Source organism: Bos indicus x Bos taurus, chromosome 17 (genome assembly GCF_003369695.1).
Source record: "Bos indicus x Bos taurus breed Angus x Brahman F1 hybrid chromosome 17, Bos_hybrid_MaternalHap_v2.0, whole genome shotgun sequence".
Lineage (NCBI taxonomy): Eukaryota > Metazoa > Chordata > Mammalia > Artiodactyla > Bovidae > Bos > Bos indicus x Bos taurus.
This window is the reverse complement of record NC_040092.1, coordinates 67,761,453-67,789,019: the sequence shown is the minus strand read 5'-3', so window position 1 is coordinate 67,789,019 and position 27,567 is coordinate 67,761,453. Positions and strand designations below refer to the sequence as shown.

Below are 27,567 nucleotides of genomic sequence, written 5' to 3'. Positions count from 1 at the left end.
GCAAGGACTGACTTGCAGCTCTATGACCCAGCAGCAAATAAAGTTTACCAATTTTCCAAAACTGGTCTTCATGACAAAAATAAACTAGGCCAATACTCTCTCACTATAAAAACGTCACACAATCCTAAGTGTTATTTATAGACACGTATTCCCTATTTGATCCAGAGTCTGAAACCTTACAAGTATTCTCCTCTAAGTGAATAAAAAATGGCAGAGCATTAAAAAAAAAAAATCCCTCTGATCCTCAGATTCAGTGTCCCTCATCCTGGAGCTTTTAAAACAGCAACAGAGGCAATAACTGGTTTGCCAAGTCAGACTTTAGCCAAGTACTGAGTCTATATCTCATTCTTCTGGCTCCCCCGTCACAGTCCCCTTCTAATATTGGGGAAGGCCTCTACATAAGGCTGGGGAAAGGCAGAACCTGCTTCTTATTATATAAAAGCTCAAAATACCTGATAATCAAAAGCAAATATTTGCAGCCAGATTACTTGAGTTTAATCCCTAGCTCCTCCACATATTACGTAAACTTCCTAAAAGTCTCAAAGTTCCTAAAATTCTCTTTCCTCATCAGTAAAATGGTATTAGTACCTACCTTAGTTGTTGTAAGGATAAAATGAAATATAAAGTATTTAGAAGAGTGTCTGGCATATAATAAGCTCTACATAAGTTACATTATTATTGTTTGTTTCCCAAGCTCTGGGGGAGCTGCCACGCAACCTAGGTTCTATGAAGGCACTCAGCCCAGACCTGAGATCAGAAACTAGTGACAACAAGAGGAGTGATAAAAACTCACTGAGGGCAGCAGTAACCGCGGTGGGACCAAGCTGCCACTACATGGGGGCAGCGCCAGTTACCACAGCCAGTACCCAGAGTCCTGGCAGTGCCAGCTGCCAAGCCCCGGCAGCACAGTGCCCGCACTGAAACCGTGCTGAACCGGGATCTGGGGCATACTCCCCAATAGGGAACCTGGATTCTGGTTTCCAACTTCCTTGTAAGTTACCTCAGATCCTCTTAGTGAATGTCTTTTCTATGTAAGTGACCTGGAATTGGTTTCATCTGCTTGCAACATAAGACACTGAAAGCTGAATTACAGGAAGTGGATAAATGGAAAAAAGTCTTACGATATCTTTGTGAGTGCTTTTGAGTAACAATAATAACTATGAAATGCTCTAGAAACCTTTCAGAATGCTAGTGAATGAATTACCTATGAAACCTGTTTGATAGCTTCATGGTTCCTTAATTTGCCAGTAATAACTGAATGCTGACCTTTATTAACTGCCTTCTATCAATATACGCCAGGTGCCACGCTAACAAGCTTATTACCTGAAATATTTCCTTTAACGTTTACAACTGCCCTGTGAGGAGTTAATGTTAGTTGCTCAGTCGTGACCGACTCTGTGACCCCGTGGACTGCAGTCCTCTAGGCCTCTGTTCTACAGGCAAGAACACTGGAGTCAGTAGCCATTTCCTTCTCCAGGAGGTCTTCCTGACCCAGGGATTGAACCCAGGTCTCCTGCATTGCAGGCGGATTCTTTACTCTCTGAGCCACAAGGGAAGCCCATGAGGGGGATAAGATTTTCCCAATTTAACAGATAAGAAAACTGAGGACTAGGTCCATTAAAGGATTAAAATAATTTAAATAATGTATCCTCTTGCAAATGGAGCCCTACAATGAAAACAGTGAGTACTGACTGTGTGTCAGCTACTGTTCTATGTGCTTTTCACATATTAACCGATTTAATTCTAATTGCTCAATGTGCATTATCTCCTTCAAAACCCACAAAACTCTCAAACTTAGGTACCATTATTATATCTGTTTTACAGGTAAGAAGACAGATTAAGAAATCTCTCAATGACATGCAGCTACCAAGTGATGAAATGGGATTCAAATCTGGCACATTGGCTTTGAGAGGCCTTATTTTTAGCCTCAACATCACAGAGTCTCTCAAAGGCAAGTGAAACACATCAATGTCATGCCAGCCAATATATATGCCAATGGGTCATGCCAATATATATGCTTTCAGACATTTATGAGTCAAACGTACTGTTTCCTTGATGCTGACCACTTGTACTGCTGTTCTCTCTATTTCTGTATCGTCCTACACAGTTAGAGTAGCATTTGTCTTAATCTGACCCTTCACTTTCAACAATTCAAGACTGAAGCATCAGCTTCCAATCACACCCTTAGTGCTGCCTTTTGCTAATACCAGAGCCCCAGAGACAGCTGCATCTAGGACCTGCTACTCCTGGCTGTGGGAGGCTGCAGAACTGAACTAGGATGTCTGGGAATCAAGGAGCTTCAAGACACGGACTAAGCCTGCTATTGCAAACAGCATCAGCTGCCAGAAAATATGGATGTTATTACTGATCCTGATAACTCCATAGTTATTAACTGGGGTCAATTTTAGTACCCATCCCCCCCTCTAAAGACATTTCTGAATGTTATAGCTGGGGATGGCGTGCTACTGGCATCTTGAAGATACAGGGCAGGAATGTTGCTAAAGGTCCTACAATGCACAGGATAATGTCCCACAATAAAAACCTTATAGCAAAATATGTCTTAAGGCTGAAAAACCCTGTAAATAGCCTGATGCTACATACTGCTTCTTATAATAGCAGAACTTATTGGTCTAATACATACTCACTTTATCAAATTACCTACGACATCTTTCAGAGAAGTAGAACAAATAATCCTAAAATTATATTGAACCAGAATTGCCAGAGCAATCCTAAGGAAAAAAACAAAGCTGGAGGCATAACCTTTCCAGACTTCAGACAACACCACAAAGTCACAATAATCAAAACAGTGTGGGATTGGGGTGGGGGGGAAACAGATACATGGATCAATGGAACAGAACTAAGAGCCCAGAAACAAACCCATACACCTACAGTCAATTAATCTTTAACAAAGGAGGCAAAAATACACAACAGGGAAAAGACAGTCTCTTCAGCAAATGGTACTGGGACAGCTGGACAGCCTCATGTAAATCAATGAAGTTAAAACACACCCTCACACCATACACAAAAATAAACTCAAAATGGCTTAAAGCAGTGGTCGCCAACCTTTTTGGAACCAGGGACTAACTTCATGGAAGACAGTTTCTCCATGGCCCAGGCTGAGGGGGATGGCTTGGGGGTGATTCAAGCACATTACATTCATCGTGCACTTTATCTCTAGTCTAAGGACACTGACCTGACAAGAGGTACTACTGGTCTTCAGTCTGGAAGCTGCGACCCCTGGCTTAAAGACTTAAAATATAAAACACGACACCATGACACTCCTAGAAGAAAACACAGGCAAAACATTTTCTGCCATAAATTGTACAGATGATTTTTTAGGTCAGTCTCCCAAGGCAAAAGAAACAAAAGCAAAAAGAAACAAATGGGACCTAATCAAAAGCTTTCACACAGCAAAAGAAACCACAAACAAAAGGAAAAGACAACCTATGAACTGGGAGAAAATATTGGCAAATGATGTGACTGATAAGGGCTTAATCTCCAAACTATACAAATAGCTCATACAACTCAATAACCAACCAACCAACCAACCCAATCAAAAAATGGGGAGACACTTAAGTAGACATATTTCCAAAGAAGACATACAGATGGCTAACATGCACATGAAAAGATGCTGCTACTGCTGCTAAGTCGCTCCAGTCGTGTCCGACTCTGTGTGACCCCAGAGATGGCAGCCCACCAGGCTCCCCTGTCCCTGGGATTCTCCAGGCAAGAACACTGGAGTGGGCTGCCATTTCCTTCTCCATGAAAAGATGCTAAACATTGCTAATTACTAGAGAAATGCAAATCAAAACTACACCTCACACCAGTCAGAATGGCCATCACCGAAAAGTAGACAAACAAGTGCTGGAGAGGGCATAAAGCAAAGAGAAGCCTCCTACACTGCTGGCAGACTGTACGCTGGTGCAGCCACTACGGAGAACAGTATGAGCGTGTGCATGCTAAGCTGCTTCAGTCATGTCTGACTCTGCGACCCAATGGATTGTCCCGAGAGGCTCCTCTGTCCATGGGATTCTGCAGGCAAGAATACTGGAGTGGGTTGCCATGCCCTCCTCCAGGGGATATTCCTAACCAAGGATCAAACCTGCGTCGCTTTATGTCTCCTGCACTGGCAGGCGGGTTCTGTATCACTAGCACAGATTACTTCAAAAACTAGAAACAGAACTGCCATATGATCCAGCAACCCCACTCCTGGGCACATATCTGGAGAAAACGATAATTCAAAAAGATACATGCATCCCAAATGTTCACAGCAGCACTACTTACAAAAGCCAAGGCATGGAAACGGCCTAAACGTCCATCAACAGATGAACGGGCAAAGATGACGTGTGTGTAAGCGCACGCACACACAGGGGATACTATTCAGCCAGAAAAAAAGAATAAAATAATGCCATTTGCAGCAACATGGATGGATCTAGAGATTGTCATATTGAGTGAAGTAAATCAGAGAAAAACAAGTACTATAAGATATCACTTATATGTGGAATCTAAAATACGACACAAATGAATGTATTTACATAAAAATAAACAAATTCAGACACAGAAAACAAACTTATGGTTCTTGAAGGGGAAAGGGGCTGGGAGAGGGATAAATCAGGAGTTTGTAATTAGCAGATACAAACTACTATATATAAAATAAATGACAAAGTCCTCCTGTATCAGACAGGGAACTGTATTTAGAATCATGTAATGAAGGCAACCCACTCCAGTATTCTCGCCTGGAGAATCCCAGGGACGGAGGAGCCTGGCAGGCTACAGTCCATGGGATTGCAAGAGTCAGCTACGACTTAGCAACTAAACCACTACCACCAATAAACCATTTTGGGAAAAAATATGAAAAAGAATGTGTGTGTGTGTGTGTGTGTGTGTGTGTATACATATAACTGAATCACTTTGCTGCACACCAGAAACTAACACAGCATTGTGAATCAACTGTACTTTAACAAAATACAACTTTAATGTCATAAATGCAATGCATTTCATAGCATAAGACCAACCGCACAGGGGGAGAATAACTCCCCCATGCCCTTCTTTGGTGAAGCCCTTAACACTATTCATCACTCCAGCGAACTTTCTCAACACTACATTAGTTATGCTGCTGCTGCTGCTGAGTCGCTTCAGTCGTGTCTGACTCTGTGCGACCCCATAGACGGCAGCCCACCAGGCTCCCCCATCCCTGGGATTCTCCAGGCAAGAACACTGGAGTGGGTTGCCATTTCCTTCTCCAATGCACGAAAGTGAAAAGTGAAAGTGAAGTCGCTCAGTCATGTCCAACTCTGTGCGACCCCATGGACTGTAGCCCACCAGGCTCCTCCGTCCATGGGATTTTCCAGGCAAGAATACTGGAGTCGGGTGCCACTGCCTTCTCCAATGTTATAATATGGCTCAAAAACCTGCTGATGGGGCTTCCCTAGTACTTGGTTAAGAATCTGCCTGCCAATGCAGGGGCCCTGGGTTCCGTCCCTGATCTGGGAAGGCCCCACGTGCTGTGAAACAGCTAAGCCTGGGCAGCACCACTCCTGAGGCCAAGTTCCAGAGCCCGCGAGCCACGATTACCGAGCCCACCGGCCTCAACTATCAACACCCACCCTCCGCAACAAGAGAAGGCACCACAGCAAGGAGTTCGTGCACTGCATCTAGAGAGCAGCCCCCGCTCTCCACAGCCAGAGAAAGCCCTCACAGCAGCCAAGACCCAGCAGAGCCAGAAATCAGTACAACAACAACAAAAAACAGAAAGATGCCGACAGTCTGACCCCTACCCACTTGCAGTCACCGCTCAGACTCCATCCTCCCCTGACGGTCTCCGTCCTGGCCAACGGAACGCCTGCCTGCTCACTGCATCTGCACGCCTGTGGTTGGTGCAATAACTCTTCCTCCTATAAATTCAACCCCGAGTCTATAGTCTTCTCTGTGGCTGCTGAAGACCAAAACTAAAAGAAAAAGCTCACATAATTTTTTCTCACACTGTTTGTTTTCTACTCCTGAAAATACGCCTTGAGATTAACACTGTAAAAGGCCCTACATTTTGACACTCAGCATTTATGACTACCGATGAGGAGGTGCGTTTTTCCCTCTGATAGGCAGGGCTGTGTGAGGTGATATGCTCTGGGGTGTCTGTGGGCCGCCTGCCTGCTGACGACTGGGTTCATGTTCTTGTCTTGCTTGTTGTTCGGGTGAGGCGTCCAGCGCTGGGTGCTGCAGGCAGTTGGGTGGTGCTGGGTCTTGGATTCAGGTGGGGGTCTTCAGGGGAGTGCTCACTGATTAATACTCCCTGGGGTCAGGAGTTCTCGGATGGTCTAGTGTCCTGACTCAGACGTCCCCTCCAGAGACTCAGGCCCAGGTTCTGGTCAGGGAACCAAGATTCCACAAGCCGTTTGTTATGGCAATAAAGGGGATTAAAACAAACAAGCTAACAAACAAACACACACAAAAAATCTCCCCCAAAACAACAAAAAAACCTCCAAAAATAGACCAACAACAAAGAACAAAAAATGAAACGCAGACAGACGTTAAAAGCAAAATGAAACAGAAAACAAAAACACAAGAACACATGCACACAAACGAAACCAAAGCAGACCACAGAAAACTAAGCACAAGAGAGCGACTCCGTGAGCAAAGAAAGCCAAAAATGGTGTCAGCCAATCAGAAACAAAACTAAACCACAAACAAGACCAAAGTAGAGTGCCAAGTGAGGAACACAGCAAAGAAAACAAAATAACCAAACAAACACGATGGAAAAAAAAAAAGGAGAGCAAAAACTATAAAAGAGGGCTTCCCAGGCTGCTCAGAGGTCAAGAATCTGCCTGACAAGCAGGACACGTGGGTTTGATCCCTACGTCGCGAAGTTCCCGGGAGAAGGAAATGGCAACCCACTACAGTATTCTTGCCTAGGAAATCCCATGGTCAGAGGAGCTTCGGGGAGCTACAGTTCATAGGGCTGAGGGGGAGCTACAGTTCATAGGGTTGAGAAGAGTTGGACACAACTTAGCAACTAAATCAACAACAATTTATGATGATGGAAACACTTCACAGAAAATCAAAGATGCAACAATAACAAAAATTCACCCAAAGACTAAAAGTCTATCTTAATAATGTAACTGGAAATAAGTTTCTTGATGTTATCAATGTATTACATTAAGAACAGTAAAACCTAATTTCTAAAATGCTTATTAGAAACAAGATAGAAACTTTCTAGAAAGGATATAAAAGAACTTGTCTTAGCCTTAGTCAGACTTCTGGAACAATACAAGACTTTACTTCTTCTAAAACACATATATTTAACATTGTTGTTTAATCTAATTTGCCACTGAGCAGGTAAAAATAAAGTACAATAATAAGCTTCAAGCTTTTCAACGGTTTCTTATATCTACCACTTTAAAATGCTACTTTTAAACTCATTATAAAAGTGCCATGAAATATTCTAATGATCAGTAGGTATTTGGTTCTGCTATCAAGTAGTTATATTTTCTTCTCATTTGAAAGATTCACTTCTTAATCTCAGTCAAACCTTAACAAAACAGCAATGAATAAAGTAAGCAGTGTGGAAAATAAGAAAAGGAAGTCACAAATATTCAACTGTAATTGTTCTAGTTATGGCTTCAGACAATGAAGGTCCAAGTGCTTAGTGAACCAATTATGCATGTCAACAGAGACCACATTCTGCTCTAAAACCAAAAAGCAGAAATGCCTTCTGTGTCAGATGAAATTAGATTCTTTTTTTGCCTACGAAAGAGAAAGCAATTCTATTAAAATCATAATTCAGTCTCTGAAATTTCCATCTGAATCAGTAAAAATATGACCTTTAAAACATGGTTAGTGTATTTATGGCAAAGTTAATTTAACACGGTTCAAGAGCATTAGGTGAATAAGCCCACCCATGAGATCTCAAGAGAACTAATCAACTTATCAGGAGACACAGATTTAAGGACTGGCTCTGCCCTTTTTATAACTGTACAGCAGTCACTTGTCCTTCCCTAGGTCTCAATTTCCTCTTTTATAAAACAAGATTCTTAACTTCACCTGTACCTCATACAGCTATTAAAAGAATCAAATGTGAAATAGCTTAGAAATTAAAAACCTTCTATAAAGATGCTGTAATTCTAGCACTGATTTTAGTAAGGACCAACAGGACAGACCCTGGAGCTCCAGCACAGTCACTCCTAACTTTGTCACTGCTGCTGCTAAGCCGCTCAGTCGTGTCCAACTCTGTGCGACCCCATGGACGGCAGCCCACCAGGCTCCCCCGTCCCTGGGATTCTCCAGGCAAGAACACCAGAGTGGGTTGCCCTAGGTGTACCCTAATGACATTTCTCTAAACAGACCAGTATCCAGACAGAGTTGAAATAGGTTACAAACGTTATTGTCTTGGCCAAGTTCTTTCTTTTTGTCTTTATTCCATCTTGTCATTGTCAATTCCGTGGTTTTTAAAAGGGAGATGATCCCACATAAGAATGGATAAAGCAAATGCGGTCAAGTTGAAATGATGATAATCTGGTTGACAAGTCTATGGGAGTTCATTTACTACTTCACTTTTATTTCATATGTTTCACATTTTTCTTAACAAATATTTTAATCTACTAGTATCAACACCTATTTGTCTTATATTTTCCAACCACTTGCTACTTGAATCCTGCATTTCAGACCTCTCTTCTAATCATCTGTCAGTCATTCTCATTTCTGAGCCAAGCAAATCTTAGCAGCTAGCTACTGCATTTCCTTCCACTCTTTTCTCACTGACCCTCAGTTCCAGCCAGAGTCCTCACTTCCTCAAACACACCAATCTTATTTTTGCTCTTGCTGTTTCCTCTTTCTGGAAGGTTCTTACTCCTAGATTTTCACATGCCCCTCCCTCAACTCAGTGAGGTATTTGCTCACCCAGAAAGGGCCTTTCCTGACCAACTCATGTAAATTAGCAATCATCACTCTTTAGCCTCTTATCCTGCTTTATAGCGGTAAAGATTTTATTATAATTTCAGTTCAGTCCAATTGCTCAGTCATATCCAACTCTTTGTGACCCCGTGGACTGCAGTACACCAGGCTTTCCTGTCCTTCACCAACTCCTGGAGCTTGCTCGAATTCATGCCCATTGAGTCAGTGATGTCATCCAACCATCTTATCCTCTGTCATCCCCTTCTCCTTCTGCCTTCAGTCTTTCCCAGCATCAGGGTCTTCTCAAATGAGTCAGTTCTTCGCATCAGGTGGCCAAAGTTTCAGCTTCAGCATCAGTCCTTCCAGTGAATATTCAGGACTAATCCTTTAGGATTGACTGGTTGGCTCTCCTTGCAGTCCAAGGGACTCGCAAGAGTCTTCTCCAATACCACAGTTCAAGAGCATCAATTCTTCAGCGCTCAGCTTTCTTTATGGTCCAACTCTCACATCCATACATGACTACTGGAAAAAACACAGCTTTGACTAGATGGACCTTTGTTGTCTATAATTTATTTATATGTTATATGTATTTTTAACATGTCTGTCTTCCTCCCCAATGTATTTACAACATAAAAGCCAACTCCACCTGACACAATCTTTCCATGACCTGAACTATCTTCTTAACACCAATTATGCTTCTTCAGATACTCTATTAAATCCAACTCATGCTTCCCCATACATGCGTCTGTTTCCTTTCTCTATGACTCTGCCCAGGTAGTGACCATCACCAGTCACATGCTCAAATGCTACCCCACACTGTAAGACAGTTTAAAGACCACCTTCACGGATATTCCTGGCTGACACTTCCTGAACTGCTATAATTCTTCATGTGAACCACTCCAAAGGCATTATTCTTCTACACTCTATTTTACTTATTTTAAAATTTCTCCTAATAACATGCAGCTTGTGTGCAGGATCTGAACAAATTCACTTTTAGACCTCTGAGTTACTTATGTAAAGAAGGAATGAAAATATTTGTATATCTATTTTTTGGGTATTATAATTAAGTATATGCATTACTGTTACTATATCAAAGGGCAGACAGAAAAGTAACGCAAAAACCCTAAAATACACTAATAAATACCTAATGCAACTACTCTGCTTTCCCTTTTTGTTGTTGTTGGCAAAAATACACCTGTTTTCCCAACTTCCTTGCTTCTGCCTTTATATAATTTTCCCCTACTAAGTTTCTTAAATTTATTCATATTTCTTTGTGCTCAAATCACAGCTCTTTCCTTATTATCGATGTTAAGACTTCCAGGTCTTTGTTGCCAGTTTTCCACAGTTCGCTGTGATCCACACAGTAATGTCATATAGAACCTACATGAACCTTAAGTCACAGGGTTGATGTTTTTGGCTCAGTTCAAAATGTTGACAGTTTTTGCTGTTTTGTTTTGCTTTTAAAGAAATGAAAACTATAATTCAGGTCATCATATTCTAAGAAACTAGTATCCATATATCGTTTACTAGTAGAGTGAGAATTAATTCATTCATCAAACTGACCATCAGTTTATGTGCCAAGCTCTGCTATGATTATCCTGAATTACTGAAAAGTTTGATGTACAGAAATTTAAGAGTTAATGGCCAAAATACAGAGTTATAATACATAAAAGAAAAAATCTTATAAGCAAATTTGAGCCCTAAAATGTTTTCATCAAGGATATTAAAAAAAAAATTTAAGTTAGTAGAATTCTAATAAATGAGCAATTTCAAAGGCACAAAATATTCCTAAATCCAACTTTGGTTAACTGTAATAAACTCATACAAACCTTTTAAATTTGGGTATAAATTCAGATTATACTCACACACCTGGTTTTTCTTTTTTCTTCTTTCTTTTAAGTACAATATCCCTGGGTATGGCTAAAAATACAGAGAATGCCTAATATGAATTTACACACAAATTCTGAACAATTACTTGGCAGTGGATTCCTTCAGATCACTGCCATCCAGGTTTAACTCTCTACTGAGCAGGACATTTCTAGTTCAGTATCTATCCAGGTGACATTCAAGTAGCTGAAACTCACAGTGGTAAACCACAAAAAGAATAATTTTTTTTACAATTATAAGCCTCATCATTGGCTGGGTTGCCAATGCTCCCTGTAGTTCACAGGTGTCAAACTTCTCATCATCTCTCAACAGTTCAGATTCAGAGATCTGATCATAAAAAATAAAAAACACGAGTTAAGACAAATATGGTATACATAATTCCCTAGGTTCTCAGAACTAAATATAACTACAATACTTCTTTGACAAATGGTAAATAGCCACACTACTTTAAATCACAAAGAATTCCGAACCCCTCACAGATAGTATATATTCTGCCAACCAGAGCTCATCTTTGACTTTTGAGCGAGAAGTAAATTATCTAGCTCTAAATCCTACATTAAAGCTCGTCATACAGACTCAACGTCTTGGGACGATGATGAAACATTATGGCTAGCATTGTCACCTACACAGACAGCAAACTGATTTTTTAACACTGCAAGTGGAGTCAGAAGAACCCATGTTATGCTCCAGACCTGCCCGTTACCCGACGTCAGCTACTACCTCTCTGAAAGTTAAAACATGTTCAACAAATAAATGAGGGAAATAAATCACGGCTGTTCTTCTTATCTAATTGGATTATATCAAATCAGTCTGAGGGGCAAGGTGGAAAAATATGAAAGTGCTACTCTGTAAATCTTTAACCACTATAAATTTGAGAGCTGTTACTAGGATTAGATGTTCAAAGAAATATCTGATTACTTGAATTCAATGTAAGATTAATTTCTTAATATCTCTGTATTCTAATGGGCTAGAACAGTGGTTTTGAGGTGATACAGAATCACCTACAGAATTTAAAACATTAACAACAATAAAAACATACACAGCCCTGGATCTAGCACTACACACTCAGATTTAGGGAGTCTGAGGTGAAGTCCAGAACTCAGTATTTTTTTTAAACATTACACCTAGATTCTGATGCATAATTACCTAGAGACAATACAGGATCAGATGAGCACAAATGTGAACCAATTACTACTATTACTTCAACAGAAACTTCGCTGCATATTTAAATTTAAAACTATAGTTTGACTCGACTTTTATTTCATTTTTATGGGACAAGTATATTGTAGAATTTCATATGCCCAAAGGCAAATGGTAATTGACTTACAATTATGAAGAAATGGCTCTCTTCTTCCCACGCCTTTCCTGTGTCTATATGTGTAGAAGAGTTTATTTAGAACGGCACATGGTTAGACAAACTAACTCAATTTGGACAGTCTAAACTTGATTGACATGGGTTGACTTTAAAAAACAATATAAATATCACCCAATCACCTCAGAACTAGACTTGACTTCTTCTGTGGCTGGTTTAGATGTACCAAGAGTTGAAGTATCATTGCTGCAGTCAGACATACCTAAAAGTAAAATGTGTTAAGCACACATTAAATAATTTAGTTAAGAGAGCTGTATCACTTCACTGATATTCTTACATTCCACAACATAAATTATTTATTTACAGTCAGAATGTGTTTTGCAAAACTATCTACAATCATATGTGTATCTATTGATTGTAACAGGTAAGTGATTCTAAAAACAAACAAAAATTTAGGAAAAGTTTTTATGCAAAATGTAAAAATACATACTTCAATGACTAAAAAATAATTTCATTTAATCCTTATGGATATGAAACAAGTCAAAAGATCAGAGTGTCCACTTGATTTGACAGATGAAAAAACTGATATCCAAAGATGTCACGATATCAAAAGATGAAGCCAAAATATTATTTACTTATGGCCCACATAAAATCAATGTTTCAGATTAGAACTTAGACATGTTCCAGTTCCCTGGCCAGTGCTCTTTAATACTGTCACAAATGTAACTGCTCACTGTCAAAATTAAACACTAAAATCAGATTTCATTCAGTACAACTTTAAGAGGCGATTTCTGCTTCTAACTTGTTCAACAACATTAGAGAATGCCAAGCAAATAAAGAATTAAAATTCAGCAGTGTCCACACGACTAGAAAAAAAATCACTTTTAATTCCAATCTCAAAGAAAGGCAATGCCAAAGAATGTTCAAACTACCATACGATCACACTCATTTCATATGCCAGCAAGATTATGCTCAAAGTCCTTCAAGCTAGGCTTCAGCAGTATGTGAACCGAGAACTTCCAGACGTACAAGGTGGATTTAGAAAAGGCAGAGGAACCAGAGATCAATTGCCAACATCCGTTAGTGAGAGAAAGCAAGAGAATTCCAGAAAAAAACATCTGCTTCACGGACTACGCTAAAGCCTTTGACTGTATGGATCACAACAAACTGTGGAAAATTCTTAAAGAGATGGGAATACCAGACCACCTCACCTGTCTCCTGAGAAACCTGTCTGCAGGTCAAGAAGTAACAGTTAGAACTGGACATGGAACAATGGACTAGTTCAAAACTGGGAATCCTAGAAGGCTATATATGGTCACCCTGCTTATTTAACTTATATGCAGAGTACATCCTGTGAAATACTGGGCTGGATGAAGCACAAGCTGGAATCAAGATTGCCGGGAGAAATATAAACAACCTCATATATGCAGAGGACCCCACTCATGGCATAAAGTAAAGAGGAACTAAAAAACCTCTTGATGAAGGTGAAAGAGGAGAGTGAAAAAGCTAGCTTAAAACTCAACTAAAGATCATGGCATCTGGTCCCATCACTTCAGGGCAAACAGATGGGGAAACAATGGATACAGTAATAGACTTTTATTTTCTTGGGCTCCAAAATCACTGCAGATGGTAACTGCAGTTATGAAATTAAAAGATGCTTGCTCCTTGGAAGAAAAGCCATGACAAAGTTAGATAGTATATTAAAAAGCAGAGACACCACTTTGCTGACAAAGGTCCTCATAGTCAAGGCTATGGTTTTCCTAGTAATCATGTATGAATATAAGAGCTGGACCATAAAGAAGGCTGAGCACCAAAAAATTAATGATTTCGAACCGTAGTGCTGAAGAAGACTCTTGAGAGTCCCCTGGACAGCAAGGAGATCAAACCAGTCAATCCTAAAGGAAATCAACTTTGAATATTCATTGGAAGAACTGATGCTGAAGCTCCAAGGCTTTGGCCATCCAACGTGAAGAGCTGACTCACTGGAAAAGACCCTGAGGCTGGGAAAGATCGAGGGCAAGAGAAGAAGGGGGTGACAGAGGACAAGATGGATGGATGACATCACTGACTCAATGGACATGAGTTTGAACAAACTTCAGGAGACAGTGAAGGACAGGGAAGCCTGATGTGCTGCAGTTCATCAGGTCTCAAACAGTCGTACACGACTTAGTTACTGAACAACAACAGTAAGGAGATAGAAAAGTAAAATCTAATTCAAGCTAAAAGAGTAGTCAGTCCTCCATATCTGCAGGTTCAAACAAAGATTGAAAATATTTTTAAAAAAGGAAAAAAAAAACCCTTCGGAAAGTTTCAAAAAGCAAAACTTGAATTTGCCATACACCAGCAAATATTTACATAGCATTTACATTTGCATTACATTATATACTACAAACGTGTACATACTATATACGTATGTACATATTAAATACATATTAGAAGCCTGGCATGCTGCAGTTCATGGGGTCACAAAGAGTCAGACACGACTTAGCGAGTGAACAATAACATATTATAGGTAATTTAGAGATGATTTAAAGTATATGGGAGTATGTGCATAAGTTAGATGCAAATACTGTACCATTTTATACAAGCGCCTTCTTATCTGAGAGTGTAAAAGAACCAATGCCCCACCGATACCAAGGGTGACCGTACTTTGAATCTAATCAAGGAGATAGATAAATAAGCACAAAATACCACATCAGGCACTACAATGCAGAGAAACAGAGAAACAAAAAAACTCATGAAATAGAATGAAGGGAACAATTTTTGTGCATGCTCAGTCACTCAGTCATATCTGACTCTTTGTGACCCCATGGACTTAGCCCTCCAATCTCCTCTGTCCATGGGATTTCCCAGGCAAGAACACCAGAGTGGGTTGCCATTTCCTTCTTTAAACAATTTTACTGCTTGCCAACTGAATCCAGTACCACATTAAGAAAATAATACAACATGAACAAGAGGGATTTATCCCAGGAATGCAAGACTGTTCAATTAAGAAAATCTTTTAATATATAATATATTCATTAATCTAAGCTGAAAAACATGGTTTTCTACACAGATGAGAAATCTACTGACAGAATTCAACACCCATTCACAATTCAATAATCAAGGAAGAAGGAATTAAGGGAGACATCTTCAACACGATACAGGCTTTAATCCATTATCTTATTTAATAAATAACAGAGGCATTTCCATTAAGACTAAGAACAATGCAAAAACCCACCATCTCTGCTACTATTCAACACTGAACTAGAGGTATTAGCCAGTCCAAAGAGATAAGAAAAATCAATTATAAGATAGGTAAAGAAGTAAACATTTCTTTTTGCAGATCATATAATAGTACACCTGAAAAACTCCAAAATATCAATGCTAAAACTAAGTAAAAAATAGAAGAATTTAGTGAAAAAGTAGGATAAAGAATTAACATACAAAAGGAGTTTGGGGTTAACATATACACACTACTGTACATAAAACAGATAATTTAAAAATAATATTGAAAAGTAATAATCAGAGGACTTAATGGCCGAGAAAAATTCTATTTACAATAACAACAACAAAGAAGATTAAATAACCTAGGAATAAATTAAACAATGTATAAAGTCTATATGAAAAAAATGTTTACACGTAACTGCTAAGGCCCTGAAGACTGAGCAAACAAAAAGACAGATGGTATTCTTAGCCACAATGATGCTGTATGTGCATGCACGCTCAGTCACTTCAGTTGTGTCCAAGTCTTTGCGATCCCATGGACTGCAGCCCTCCAGGCTCCTCTGTCCATGGGATTTTCCCAGCAAGAATACTGGAGTGGATTGCTATGTCCTTCTCCAGGGAATCTTCCTGACCCAGGGATTGAACCCACATCTCTTGCATTGCAGGCAGATTCTTTACCCCTGAGCTACCAGGGAAGACCATGATGATATTAAAAGAAGTCATTTCTTCCTTACTTAATTTACAAATTCAATGCAATACGAGAAATATATATAACAAGTTAAACTATACAGTTAGACAAGTTACACTACAGTTGATACGGAAAAATCAAACATGTAATAATAGCCAGGAAAACAATGAAAAAGGAAAATCACAAGAGGACTAAATTTGTCAGACATTAAAACATACCACCAAGCATCTATAATTAAAGCAGTATGGCAGTAGCACAAGAATAAACAAAGAGACCAGAATAAAAAGCCAAGTTAGACCATATACACACAAAAATTTAATATATAACAAAGGTGACATCTTAAATCACTTAATTACAAATGGACTTCCCAATAAATAATACCAGGAAAATTAGGTAGCCATTTGGAAAAATACAAAATTAGATCCATATCTCACACCACACACAAGAATAAACTTCAAATGAATTAGGAATCTAGATATAAAGGATGAAAACTCAAATAAATTGCTAAAAGAAAACATACATGAGTTGTACTTTAAATTTTCTAAGAATCTAGAGACAATTTTAAAAACTGATAAATTTGACTAAGAATTTTAAAACTGAATAACACAAGTGTTAAAAAGACAAAAGACAACTGAAAAACTAGGGAAATACTTATACGCTGCTGCTGCTGCTGCTAATTCGCTTCAGTCGTGTCCGACTCTGCGACCCCATAGACGGCAGCCCATGAGGCTCCCCCATCCCTGGGATTCTCCAGGCAAGAACACTGGAGCAAGTTGCCATTTCCTTCTCCAATGCATGAAAGTTAAAAGTGAAAGTGAAGTCGCTCAGTCGTGTCCGACTCTTAGCGACCCCATGGACTGCAACCTACCAGGCTCCTCCATCCATGGGATTTTCCAGGCAAGAGTACTGGAGTGGGGTGCCATTGCCTTCTCCTAACATACGCTACAATAGGTTAATAGTCCTAACATAAAGAACTCTTAAAACAAAGGGAAGAAAACAAAAAAACAGAAAGCAGGAAAAAGACATGAACAGACAATTCACAAAAAAAGATTAAAATAGCCTCTAAAATATAAAAAATGATCAAATTCACTCGTGTTAGAGAAATTCAGGTTAAAACAACACTGAGATACCATTTCTCATCTATTAGATAAGCAAAATTTTTTAAATAACAAAACACTGTGTTACTGAGGATGTGAGGAAACAGGCACTCAGGTACACTGCTGCTGGGAATACAAACCTGTACATTCACTCTGGAGGGAACCTGGGTAACGCCTGACAAAACCACACGCACTCACTTTTGAGCCCAGCAGTCCATGTCCAGGATACATCCTGGGAATGCATCCCCAGCAATACAAAACTACAGACACACTGCTGCATTCTTCACAGATGTAAAGTACTGGGGGGAAGGCACCTAAATGTCTACATACAGGAAGGTGACTGAATAAACTATGACACATCCAGACAATGGAGTACTGTACAACTGTTGAAAAAAATGAAGATCTCTATGATATGCAGTAATTTCCAAGACACAGTGAAAAGCCAAAAAAACCAAAGTTCAAAAGTACCTATAGATACGCTGTCTCAATGTAAGAACAGAAAGGATACATGAAGATACATGCTTCTGTTCACTGGAACAAAAATACAATAAATCAGAGATTACGGAGGTAGGTTACCTACAGGGAATAGGAGAGAAAGGAGTGCGAAAAACTAGGAAATGGGAGCAGGGTAGCAGGAATAAGGAACAAGTGACACCCCTTTGAATATTTAGTTTTAAATAATTCTGACTCTTAGAACCACAGTAATTTTGAGAGAAATTCAAATGGCATAAAATCATAACAAATGAAACTGTATTAAAAAAGAATAAACCAGGAAACGGACAGGGGAAACGAGGATGGGCAAAGGGAGAAGGAGGAGAAGAAAGCGGAGAGAGGGGAGGGGAAGAACGGGGGCGAGAGAAAGGAAAGGCAGGAGAATAGAGTATCCTGCCTGGACACCATGAGGCTAAAGACGGAGAGAATTAGATACAAAGCCTATTAATACAGTATTTCCCACAGGGGTACACGTTAATAATTCTTAAACTACTTTATGTGTGTAACAGAACAGAACAAATATGTGAACAGAATGTAGGTACTAAAAATTTAAGTTTCTCACTGTTGGAGAAAAAATTACAAAGAAAAGAGAAATGCTAAATAAGCACTGTTGTATTGGACTGGAAATAGTTATCAGTATTATTTTTAATATATGTGTATGTATTTGTGTATGTATGTTATACACACACATATGCATGTATGTACTGGCCTCCTAGCTTTGTCCCGAGAGGACCTAGAAGCAGTGATACCCAGTAACAATGATGCCATCTGGTACTCAGTCCCTAAACACTGTTTTCCAATAAAAGGAACCACCGTTCTTAAGGAAAAGTGGACGATTCTAAGACTGGGATAAGGACAAGACAAGATGAGCCTGGGACATTTTCTGGGGTCAGAAATAAGAAAAAAATTCAATTAAAAAAGGGGACTTGCCAAAAGAAGAAAGGACCCAACCAGAAGGAGTTCCTAATGGCCACTGCTGGGACATCTTGAGCAACAAAGCAAATCATGATAGTACTAGATTTGAACTCACATAATAAAACAAATACTAATGCGTCCACACTGACATAAAAAATAACCAAATACAAATGGGGTAAAGTGACCATTCCTCACACGAGAATTTCCATTAATGAGCACGAAGTGAAGTGAAGTGAAGTCGCTCAGTCGTGTCCGACTCTGCAACCCCATGGACCGTAGCCCACCAGCTCCTCCGTCCATGGCATTCTCCAGGCAAGAATACTGGAGTGGGTTGCCATTTCCTTCTCCAATTAATGAGCACAGAAAAGAGAAAACCAGAAATCCCCACCAGGCAAACATCACAGTAGTAAGTGTTGCAGACGGATGTTAAAATAAAAGGGCAAGTTTGAGGAGAAATAGAATTTACATAATCTGCAAGTATCTCCTATAACTACTCAACTGAAGAAAGAAAGACAGTAAATGCAGAACTCATAGTTCACAGTGAAGAAACTCAGCAGATCTCTCTCAAAGTGATTAAGTAATCACCAGTAGTAAGATATACCAAGAGCATAATCCCTAAGATGCTGAGCTGAGAAGGACAACATCATTTTTGCAGTACTTGTCCCCTAGATGCAGAAGTTCAGTCTAATGATGAGAAAACATTGGAAAAACCCAAACTGAGGAACATTCTATAAGATACTTGACCAGTACTTTTCAAAAGTGACATGGTCATGAAAGACTAGGCAAGTGTGAGAAATGTACATATTGAAAGAGACTTTGGAGAAATGATTAATTTCAATGAGGGTTCCTAGACAGGATCCTGAAACAGAAAAAGGAGAGTCAGTTGAAAATTTGGTGAAACTCTAATAATGGCTGTTGTTTAGTCAATAATATTATACCAATGTTAGTTTCCTATTCTTGATAATTATGTTACGGTTATGTGAGCATCAGGGGAAGAAGGTAAGAAGTATAAGGAAACTACTATTTTTGCAAGTCTAAAATCAGAACAAAATAAACGTTTTTTAAGAACAGTAAAGAAGTCTGAGCAAAGTTAGAGGAATTACCCTCAGATAGGAGGAGGAAACCTGTCCCACAGAGGAAAGAATGAAAGAAGGAAGGAACCCACAGAAACAGTGGCGCGTGGAATGGAAAACGGAAGAAAGCTAGAGGAGTTCATTTTTGCTGCTACTACTTTCAGGAGTTACCATCTGCTCCCGCGCATGAACCAGTAGCACCAAACAGGAAAACATATCCATATTACACAGCTCAGAAGACCAAATGACAGCTTTAGAATGGGGGCTGCTTACCGGAATGACCACGCCATGGTTAGAAGTTTGCAACTTTCCGAGGCAAGAGGAGATAGAGACAGAGGTAACAACTGAAAATGGCTTGGTGAGGAGGTCTCCACAAAAATCCTGAACTACGCGGTGTGGAGAAGTTGTGGTGAACACATCCATGTCCTGGGATCATGGAACACCCTAACTCACAGGGACAGAAGCTCCTGTTCTCAGAATCACTCCAGATCTTGTCCAATATATCACTTCATCTGGCTATCGATCTGTGTCCTTTACCATGTCCTTTATTAGTAATATATAATAAACTGCTAAGTATAAAAAAAAAAACTCCTGGAAGATAGGGAAAGGGGGAATCAAATTTCTGAGAACTACAGAGACAGGTATTATGTCTGTGTTTCATTCATATTATTTAAATGTTCCAACCTTCACAGTTTTTAGAAGTTCATTTGTTCATAACTTTAATAACTGGCAACACTGCGAATGACAAGATTTAAAAATAATGGCATTCACTAAACTTACTGTGACAATCACTTCATGATGCATGTAAATCAAATCATTATGCTGTACACCTTAAGCTTATACAGTGCTTTATGTCAATTATATCTCAAAAAAGCTGGAAGAAAAAATAAAACTTACGATTATGGGGGGGAAAAGTGACTTGCAATACGTGCTATTTAAGATATATGTTTTCTGATCTTTACATGAATTTAAAGTTATCTTTAACAGTGATCCTCAAAATGATAAATCATTATTTCAAAACTACCATCAACACTGAAGCTTCACAGGCTGGTTTATACTGGACGCCAAAAATATCTTGTCATCTCTGGGGCTCTACTTCTATAAATTGACCAGAAGTATTCATTACCTGGGAGAAGGCAATGGCACCCCACTCTAGTACTCTTGCCTGGAAAATCCCATGGACAGAGGAGCCTGGTAGGCTGCAGTCCACGGGATCGCTAAGAGTCGGACACAACTGAGCGACTTCACTTTTCACTTTCATGCATTAGAGGAGGAAATGGCAACCCACTCCAGTGTTCTTGCCTAGAGAATCCCAGGGACGGCAGGGCCTGGTGGGCTGCCGTCTATGGGGTCGCACAGAGTCGGACACGACTGAAGCGACTTAGCAGCAGCAGTAGCAGCGTTCATTAACTAATGAGTGTAAGAACCAATGATCTATAAAGTGAATTACTAATTAGCATCTGTAAAAATGTATAATTAATGTTACATAAAGTTTATACTTCATCCCACTGTTTGGAGTTGCTTTTAATTTATTATCACAATCACATTTTGTTTTCTACAAACTGAATAGACCAGTTCTATATCTGGGCTTTCCTGATGGCTCAGCGGTAAAGGACCTGTCCCAATGCAGGAGAGTTTAATGAGGGAGAATTCAATATCCTACAACTGTTAAATGCATTCAGGATCTTTCTCAGGACCCAGGAAAGAGAGGACAGGAAGGCAGAGATTTGCCAGGACCCTGGAAGATAAAAAGAAACACATGACTCCATGGATATCAGACAAGAAAAAAATGCATTTATAATCGCCATAATGCTGAGGACTTAAAGATTTAGAAGTATAATACTAAAGAAAGAAAGTTGAACAGAAATTATAACATGAACATTTCAAATAAAGGTACTCACATATCACAGGGCATCTGAAAAGGTATGCTCAAGGCACAGGAAAGCAAATATAAGCACAGCAGACATAAACAGGATAAACACAGCACAGTGGAAGGAGAATCTACATTTTTGGAATGAAAATAAGTATGCTATTACGGAATCTAAAACAAAATTCACTTGAATAAAATACAAGCCGTCTAAGAAACTTCTTGAATTTTTATGATGAAATATGAGTCTCCAAAGAACTATCTGAAGAGATATTCTTTGTAGATTACATTAGTGAAAAAGTTGGAGAAGTACTGTAAATAATTATGAAGGAATTCTGCTGGAACTCAAGGACAATGCTAGTGAGGTAGGTAACAGAAACTTGAGGGCAATCAGTAGCAAAGCCTGGGCTCGCTTCGTCTGAACTTGCTTTAACTTCTCTAGACAAAGAGTATGTCACTGGTTTCAGAGACTGGTTACTGATTAGAAGAGAGTGGCTCTATTTCTTTTGCTCTAGATAGAATCTATGGAAATACACCTATCTTTTCTTCATGGATAAATAAAAGAGAATGGTTAAGATTTGTTTTTATTTCATAATCCAATATTAATCTTCAAGTTGCACTGACTGGTTTACAATAAAAAAATTATAAAGCTAAAAACTTAGTTTTCTCAGTCAAAACAATCTAAAATAGTGTGTAATTTTTTATGACGATAGCTTCCTTAACCTACGAGGAAAATCCTTTTCCCTACAGTCAACACAAATGATGTTGAACTCAAAGTGGTTTACCATACAATACGTTCAAAGTATATTCCACTTTCTTTCATAAGTAGAATAATCAAATAAGATTTAAAAAATCATATATATACGTATTATACTGCTGTCTTTATGTCAACAACTATCTGGTATCTGTAAAAGCTATGTTGTTAGACACTCATTAGTTCTTTTAGGTAGTAATAAATTCAGTTCATGTTGCTCATTAAGATAAACACACAGTCTAGACAATTCAAAAGTAGAAAACTCTGACAAAATATAGTTATTCTCAATTATATATAGTAATGAGAAACAATTTAAAAACCAACGTAACAGAGATTCAACTATTTGCATCCTCATGATTATCACCAACTTCTAACCAAGTGACAAAATTGACAGTTCGGAGAAGTCTTTTTATTTGCCCCATTCAGAGTGTGTTACAGAGAAACTAATGAGAAGTCAAATGGTAAGACTCTCAAAGCTAAATTACTTCCTGAAAAGAAAACTAGTTGTAAATAAACTCTAAATTATTGAGTGTACTGTGGCCTCATTCTTCACAGATGGCTAGCTAAGGTCCAGAACACGAGCAGTGAAGTGAAGCAAGAGAACTGGAGAGTTCCTTTAGTTCTGTTATTAATTCCCAAAACCATATAAAATAAACCCCTCAATATTCACAGGTAATTTTTTCAATGGGAAAAAGCTCAGAGAAAATAATCTAAGAAACAGTTCAGTTCAGTGGCTCAGTCATGTCCGACTCTTTGTGACCCCATGAACCACAACACGCCAGGCCTCCCTGTCCAACACCAACTCCTGGAGTTCACCCAAACCCATGTCCATCGAGTCGGTGATGCCATCCAACCATCTCATGCTCTGTCATCCCCTTCTCCTCCTGCCCTCCATCTTTCCCAGCATCAGGGTACAGCTTAGTAATATAGATACAGATGGCTATATAGAAATAGACAGATATGTGTCTTTACACGAATCAGTGCATATTTCTTAGAAGCAACCCTAGCAACGGTGAGCACACACAGTGCCCAGATCTTGGTTTCTAATACCATTCTCCAATAAAGGGCACCGGAGCTCCCTGGAGAAATGGCTGTTTCTAGGACTGGGGCAGGATATATACAAGATGAGCCTGGAGCATCTCGTACTGCTGGAAAGGAAGAATGTGCTTTTTTCAAAAACCCCACCAGAACAGAACAACAAAAAAAAACTCAAAAGAATATAAGAACTAACTGAAAAATCTTCTAAAGGCCAAAGCTGGAACAATCTGAGCAACAAAATTAATAAATACTGGATTATATACTATATTACCGTATAAAGTAAGATTGGATTTTATGCAAAGTATAAAATATCCAAGAATCAATCAATACTGATATAAATAAATGATTGAATAAATAAATATGAGAAAAGAGGCAAATCTCCTTTGCAGAAAAATCCCCCAAATTTATATACATACCACTGTGAAGAAGGTAGAGCATAATACCCCACACATTAAGAGTGCGTTTCATATAATGACTTTCTTCTAAAAAGTACAATATACAAAGAGGGGGGCAACTTTACAATGTACAGAGCTGACACTGTCAAAAGCCAGGTGATCAAAGTTAACATCAACAATGGTAGGCAGATTGACACCATCTTCTCTTGATCCAAGAACTGCACTTCACCTCAGTGGTCTTTCTCCCCAAGACACGTTACCCGGTTGAATAATGAGAAAAGAATCACACAAACCCCAGCTGAGGCACAATCTACAATCACCCGCTCCTGTATCCTTGCCTGGAGAATCCCATGGACAGTGGAGCCTGGCAGGCCATGGTCCACAGGGTCGCAGAGTCGGACACGACTGAAGCGACTGAGCACGCAGCACTACAACCACCTGACCTGATATCCTCAAAACTATCACCCTGTCATCAAAAACAAGGCGTCCTTGCAAGAAACTGCTAAGAGGACACACGGCAACTAAACTGTGGATTTATTCCAGGGTGGAGTCCTGCGAGAGAAGCAGCACGTTAGGAGAAAACTGAGGCATCTCCACACACATCAGTTGCTGCTGCTGCTAAGTCGATTCAGTCGTGTCCGACTCTGTGCGACCCCATAGACGGCAGCCCACCAGGCTTCCCCGTACCTGGGATTCTCCAGGCAAGAACACTGGAGTGGGTTGCCATTTCCTTCTCCAATGCATGAAAGTGAAAAGAGAAAGTGAAGTCGCTCAGTCGTGTCCGACTCTGGCGACCCCATGGACTGCAGCCCACCAGGCTCCTCCGTCCATGGGACCCTCCAGGCAAGAGTACTGGAGTGGGGTGCCATTGCCTTCTCTGACACACATCAGTTAATGATGTGTAAATACTGGTTCACCAATTGCGACAAATGTGCCATACTAATGTAATATGTTAATAATGTGGGAAACTGGGAATAGTGTACGTAGGAATCTGTACACTATTTCTACAATAATTGTTAGTCTAAAACTATTCTAAAATAAGAATTTATTATAAAATAATCAAAGAATATTGTGCTATAGTATTCTTATTATATAATATGTACTGTTTTGTTAGTATTAATACAAACTTATGCTATTAAAATAGTTTATTTTCATGCACTTGGAAAAAACAATATAACTGGCAATTTAACTGTTATATTTATAAACGCTGCTGCTGCTAAGTCACTTCAGTCATGTCGGACTCTGTGCGACCCCATAGACGGCAGCCTACCAGGCTCCGCCGTCCCTGGGATTCTCCAGGCAAGAGCACTGGAGTGGGCTGCCATTTCCTTCTCCAGTTTATGAAAGTGAAAAGTGAAAGTGAAGTCACTCAGTTGTATCCGACTCTTAGTGACCTCATGGACTGCAGCCCACCAGGCTCCTCCATCCATGGGATTTTCTAGGCAAGAGTACGGGACTGGGGTGCCATCGCCTTCTCCATATTTATAAATATTTATATTTAAAATCCTATATTACAAAACTCCATAAACTGAAATCTTTCATACTATGAACTTGGAAATTCAATCAATATTTAGGTGTCAGGAACTGAGACAGGTCCGGGGGAGTCAATGAGCCAAAAAAAAGACGTGGTCCCTGTCTGCATGGAAATGGAGAGAGTGGAACAGAAAGACAACCATACAATCATACATATAAACGTCAACTGCAACTGTGGTAAGTGTACGATGTTACTGTCTCAGGTTAGATTAGGGAGCTTAGATCATGTCCTAAAGAAGCAAAACTTCAGTTGAGATGTGAAGGATAGTTGGAAGCCAACAAGTAAAACGAAAGTAAAGAACGAGTGGTCTAGACAGGGAGAAAAGCACGTGCCAAAGCCGTGCAATGCAAGAGCAAGACGAGTGCAAAGGACTGGTGAAGGCCAGCACGCGTGAAATGAAGAGTTACGGCTGGAGGGCTAGGTGCTGTTACAGAGTTTTGTTTTTACCCCAAAAGCAATGAGAAGCCATAAAAAGATTGGGAGGGAGGAGGGAAGAGCTGACAATCAGATGTGTTTTCAAAATAAATCACTGTGCCTTTAGGATGGATACTGGATTAGAGATGATCTGAAGAAGTGGGTAAACAAGAAAGAAGGCTCCTGTAGAAATTTCAAGCGAGATTATGGTAACAAAGTAAAGTGGTTGTAGTGGAAATGGGAAACACTAGACAGGTTTAAGAGATATTTAGAAAATAAGACTAATAAAAACTTGTTGACAGACTGGACCTATCAGGGAGAGGAGTGAATAAGGTTCACTCCTACTTTCCTGGATTTTCCAACTGGTAAGATAATGGAGTCATTCACTAAAATAAAAAACAAAGAAAGAAGAAAAAACATATTGGGGCGGGGGTTGGGAGTGAGGGAGAGACCAGTTTAGTTTCAGACCTTGTATATGAGATATCTTTAATATAGTCCAGAGAGGTGCTAACTTAAAGTAAGATATACAGATCCAGAGCTCAGAGGAGATAGAAAACACTCACATCCTTAGAAAAGCTGACATCTTTATCCTAGAAAAGCAGCTAACCATAATCCCCAAACATCCAAGGAAAATATTAGACTCTGACCATCTGGATTTAGTTAAAACAAAAAGCTGAGAAAAAACACGGCAGTAATATCTCACCAGCTAAAACAAAAACTACACAACATGCGAAACAGATATTTTAAAAAATCTTATTTCAATGGTATATTTATTATGTCACCAACCATATAGTATTTTAAAGTTTTAGTTGCTGCTGCTGCTAAGTCGCTTCAGTCATGTCCGACTCTGCAACCCCAGAGATGGCAGCCCACCAGGCTCCCCCATCCCTGGGATTCTCCAGGCAAGACTACTGGAGTGGGTTGCCATTTCCTTCTCCAATGAATGAAAGTGAAAAGTGAAAGTGAAGTCGCTCAGTTGTGCCTGACTCTTAGTGACCCCATGGACTACAGCCTACCAGGCTCCTCCATCCATGGGATTTTCCAGGCAAGAGTACTGGAGTGGGGTGCCATTGCCTTCTCCGAAAGTTTTAGCAGGGCTGGGTAATAAAGTGGAGACTACCCATCCTATTTTATCTTAACTACTTTAAACAGCCACATGTGGCAAGTGGCTACTCTGTCAGAGAGCAGCAGTTTAGAGCTTTCTCATGAATTTCATCCAATCCCCAACATCTACTTTGTGAATTAACTGACAGCAGGTGTGAGGGACAGAGGGATTAAAGAAGTAGAAGCTTCCATTCCATTTGCTCATTATCTGAATTTTTATTTCAAGAACATATCTTAGTTGTCATGCTGAAAATATGCTTAATTTTAAAAGTAAATAATACACTGTACAGAAAAATGAGGAAATACAGAAAAACAAAAATAATCTATAAACATACCTTTAAGAAACATTCTACAATTTACATTCAGTCAAACATGAAGAGGATCTACATTTTTAGCCCTTTTGTTAGAAGGACACCAATGGCTCCAGTTACTCTGAGTTCTCTTCTCCCCCATCCCCATCCCAACATGTTGGAAATCCTATGAGAAAGCCATCGGCTCTAGAACTCCACTTCAAGGCTGCCAAATATAAACACTTAATAGTCCTCTTGCTTTTCTCCCTTTCACCACCATCACCCTCTGCCACCAATGTCTCACACTTTAACTAGAAACCACAATGTCACAAAATCATTTAGTCACTACAGTGATAAAGAGTACAAGCTTTGGAGTCAAGCAACTTTGTGAGTCTCCTTTAATTCGTCCAATTAGTTGGACTAATTACTTCTACTGGTTTCTACACCTGTTTCTTTATTTAACAGAAAATAAGAAATTCCTAAAACATATAAAGCATCTATAAAGCATAATGCCTAGCCCGTTATGGACTTCCACATCCTGGTGCTATCCTAGACACTCAATGCAGAGCTCTGAAACAAAACACAGAGCCATCCTAGAGGTTATATCCCCTGGC

At 39.5% G+C, this 27,567-nt stretch overlaps 1 protein-coding gene across 6 annotated transcripts in view; it reads right to left on the bottom strand.

Annotated features, from left to right (window-relative positions):
* The window catches only part of ARFIP1 (ADP ribosylation factor interacting protein 1), a 137,504-nt gene that overhangs the window by 105,484 nt on the left and 4,453 nt on the right, over positions 1–27,567 (bottom strand). Inside the window, exon 2 of one of the 6 annotated variants that reach the window (XM_027513460.1) lies at positions 12,268–12,347. The exons of the other annotated variants lie outside the window; for them this stretch is intronic. Coding sequence (XP_027369261.1) covers positions 12,268–12,345 — 78 coding nt within the window. The 5' untranslated portion in view covers positions 12,346–12,347. The remainder of the gene's footprint in view (positions 1–12,267; positions 12,348–27,567) is intronic. 6 annotated transcript variants of the gene reach the window in all.